The 3,321-nt window shown below is 52.2% G+C and overlaps 1 protein-coding gene across 1 annotated transcript; it reads left to right on the plus strand.

The window, feature by feature from the left end:
* The first annotated feature begins 475 nt into the window (after positions 1-475).
* Positions 476-2,771, plus strand: LOC136539451 (uncharacterized). The gene is made up of 3 exons (XM_066531412.1): positions 476-898; positions 1,008-1,285; positions 2,430-2,771. The coding sequence occupies exons 1-3, from the start codon at positions 553-555 to the stop codon at positions 2,484-2,486; spliced, it is 681 nt and encodes a 226-aa protein (XP_066387509.1). The 5' UTR covers positions 476-552; the 3' UTR covers positions 2,487-2,771.
* The last annotated feature ends 550 nt before the right edge of the window (positions 2,772-3,321 follow it).

Here is a 3,321-nt window from a genome sequence, read left to right on the forward strand (position 1 = left end):
GGCTCCGGCGGCTCCGGCTCCCGCTCCTATTCACCTGTCGGCCGCCCACGGATCGACATGGGGCTACTGTTTACCGGAGCCGTTTTTCTCTCTCCTCCTTTCCTCTCTCACAGACACCGTCAGAGTCAGAGAAGCTCGTTTTTCGGGCTCCGCGGCTCTGGTTCCCCTAGCACCTATCGGCCCGTGAACGGCCGACAGGTGCGCGAGCCAGAGCCTGCCAAAGAGGCCCTAAGGCAGGCAGGCAGGCAGGCAGGCAGTTGCTGCAGCTCCGCGCGCTCTCAGGACAGGTCAAACCTAACTCGCGCGAGTCGCGACGCCGCCCCCCTCCCCCCCACCCCAACCCCCCCCCCCCCCCCCCCCCCCCCCCCCCCCACCCCAACCGTCCGTCGGCCTCAACGCGGCGAAGCAAAACACAGATGAGCTGCTAGCTGCCCGATCCCCGTCCGCTTCCCTTGTCTTAAAATACCCCGGCGCGCAGCCCCACCGCCTGATCACAAATCGCCCACTTGGTTCGGTTACCGATTACCGATCATCAGGGCTGGCCGCCCGGGCATGGAGAAGAAGCTGCTGCTGCCGCTGGCGGTGGCGCACAAGCACGCGCACGCGCACGGAGGCGGCGCCGGGGAGCGGATGTGGGCTTTGCCGTGGCGGTGGGCCAAGACCGCCTTCTTCCTCGCGGCCATGCTCGCGTCGCTCCTGCTCGTCTGCGCGCCGCCGCTGCTCGTCGTGCTCCTCGACCTCGCGCTCCCGCCGGCGCTCCTGTCAGCGACCCTCCGCGCCGGCGGCGGCGACGGCTCTTTCGCGCCGGCGGTCGTGGCCCAGGCGCGTGCGTTCAACTTCCGCTCCTCGTTCGTCGACCTGCCCGCCGTCTCCGCGGCGCGCGCGCTGCTCATCCTCTGTTAGTATCTATCTATCCCGTCCACTCCAGATCGGCTTTCTAAATTCGAATTCCTCCGTGAGCTTAGCTGAACTGACCGCTTCTCGTGTCGTGGCACTACCTATGGCAGGCGCGTACGTGGTGTGCGGCGGACGTGGCGCGTACCTAGGGGTGGTGGTGGCGTGCGCGGCCGGGTCCGTGTCCTACGTGCTCGCCAAGGCCGCGGCCGTGCTGCCGCGCCGCGCCGCGCCGCTGCAGGCGGGTGGCGACGCTCGAGCCGTGGCCGGCCCGGAGGCCATGCTCCTGCTCTCCCTGGCGCTCGCCGCCGCGCACCTCGCCGCGGCGTACCGGACCAGCTGCCGCGAGCGCCGGCGAATGCTCGTCTACAGGATCGACGTCGAAGGCGCCGTGAGTACCATGGCAACGCAACCAATTCTCCATCCGCCTTAAGCTTCCGTGCTGCGAATTGCACGCGCTTCTCTGCTGATGAAATCTTCACGTCTGCGCAACGCAAATACGCAATACTCGAATAACTTTTCTTTCTTTTTTTTTTACTTGAGATAGAAAAAACTTTCTTCGCGCGTAGTTAGTTGCCTAGTTGCAGTGCAGGCTCGCAGCACATGACCTTGTGCATAGTGGGTGCCATGATTATTCTCACGAATAATCCAGGCATTTTGTTGGGTACATCGACACCCTGGTTTAGGTTGAAAGTTTTTTTTTTAACATGATGAATAGTACCACTTTTGTCTTATTTGGTAAATATTGTCCAATCGTGGACCAACTAGGCTCAAAAGATTCATCTCGTGATTTCCAACTAAACTGTGTAATTAGTTATTTTTTTACTTATATTTAATACTCCATGCAAGCGGCTAAAAATTGATATGATGGAGAGAGAGTGAAAAAACTTAGAATTTGAAGGTGATCTAAACAAGGCCCCAGTCGCCTCTGCTTTCGGTGACAGATTCTCGGTGCATAGTCATTAACGCGTTCCATAGTCTAGGCACAGAGGTTAAGACAGCCTAGTTGCATCTTGCCAGACTAGATAGTATCTACTGCATCTGCAACCACCTTATTAATAAACTATATGATTATTATTGTCGGTAAAGTTTACCTCTTATCACATCGGATGTTTTATCACATCGGATGTTTGACATATAAATAGAGTATTAAATAGACTAATTACGAAACTAAATGCACAGATATAGACTAATTTACGAGACAAAAATTTTAAGCCTAATTAGTCTATGATTTGACAATGTGGTGTTATCGTAAACATATGCTAATGATGGATTAATTATGCTTAATTAATTCATCTCGCGGAGTACTGACGGAATCTGTAATTTGTTTTTTTATTAATATGCGAATACCTATGCGACACCTCATGTGACATCCGATGTGACACCTCTTAAACTTTAGTCCCTGCATCCAAACACCCCCTTAGTCTAATTGGGCATCCAAATAAAAGGAACAAATATAGAATTTGGGTTTTTTTTGCTGATGAGGAAAGTTAAGAGCTTTTGTTTTACTGAACTAGTTAACTTTCTATATGCAGGTGAGGTTAAAAGGAGGCCATCAAACACCCAAAGGGCTGAAGCAGTGTAGCGTCTGACACCCTGTTCTTCCCATCATCATCACCATTAGCATCCACCACATCACCATACACGTACGTAGGAAGATTAATTTCCTTTAGGAAAAATTTTTGGTTGAGTTCGTCTTCGTCATGTGTTGTTACCCGTGTAACTACTGTCACTGCTGCAAAGTGAACATACTGTAAATACGAAACGGTCATATGCTTTGTTATTATACACCCGGCCTCCTGCGATGCAGATTGCAGATGCAGGACGAGCCGCGTTCGACGTCCGGTTTCTTCGTGCTATCTTTTGTGTCCATACATACAAACATACATACATACAAAAAACTGCAGTTGCAGCTTTATATGTCCTTCTGGAAAACCAGACTTGTTCAGTAGCTGCAAATAAAACCATGCTGGACTGGAAGGGAATTTCCATGCTGTACCAACCGGTTCAGAGAAATTTCGTTTTCAGTTTTCAGTTTTGCACTGAAGAATTTTCGCTTTTCAAAAGGAGACACGGCTCGGGTCAATGGCGTTCCACCGCCTCCTCCTAACGTTTCAGACCGAGCTACTTCAGGACAAAAATTAGAGGAGACATCTGATTCTCAAACCAGAAACCTTCCGGTTCTTCTTGACGCCAGAGAAGTCGTGTTTTTCGTCAGGCTTGCCGTCTGTGCGTTTAGCAAGTCTCTGAAAAGTGAAAACGGATACAGAGATACCAGTTTGGAAGCGACACTTCACACCGTCGAAGACACCGTTCAGAGACGGCAGCAGCAGCGGTCTGTGTAAAATCTGCAGGTCGGGGTGCAAAGAGTAGCGCGTACCCGAGAGCCGAAAAAACTCGCGTCAGTTGACGTGAACAGAGTCCTGT

The sequence above is a fragment of the Miscanthus floridulus genome, chromosome 2, assembly GCF_019320115.1.
Source record: "Miscanthus floridulus cultivar M001 chromosome 2, ASM1932011v1, whole genome shotgun sequence".
Lineage (NCBI taxonomy): Eukaryota > Viridiplantae > Streptophyta > Magnoliopsida > Poales > Poaceae > Miscanthus > Miscanthus floridulus.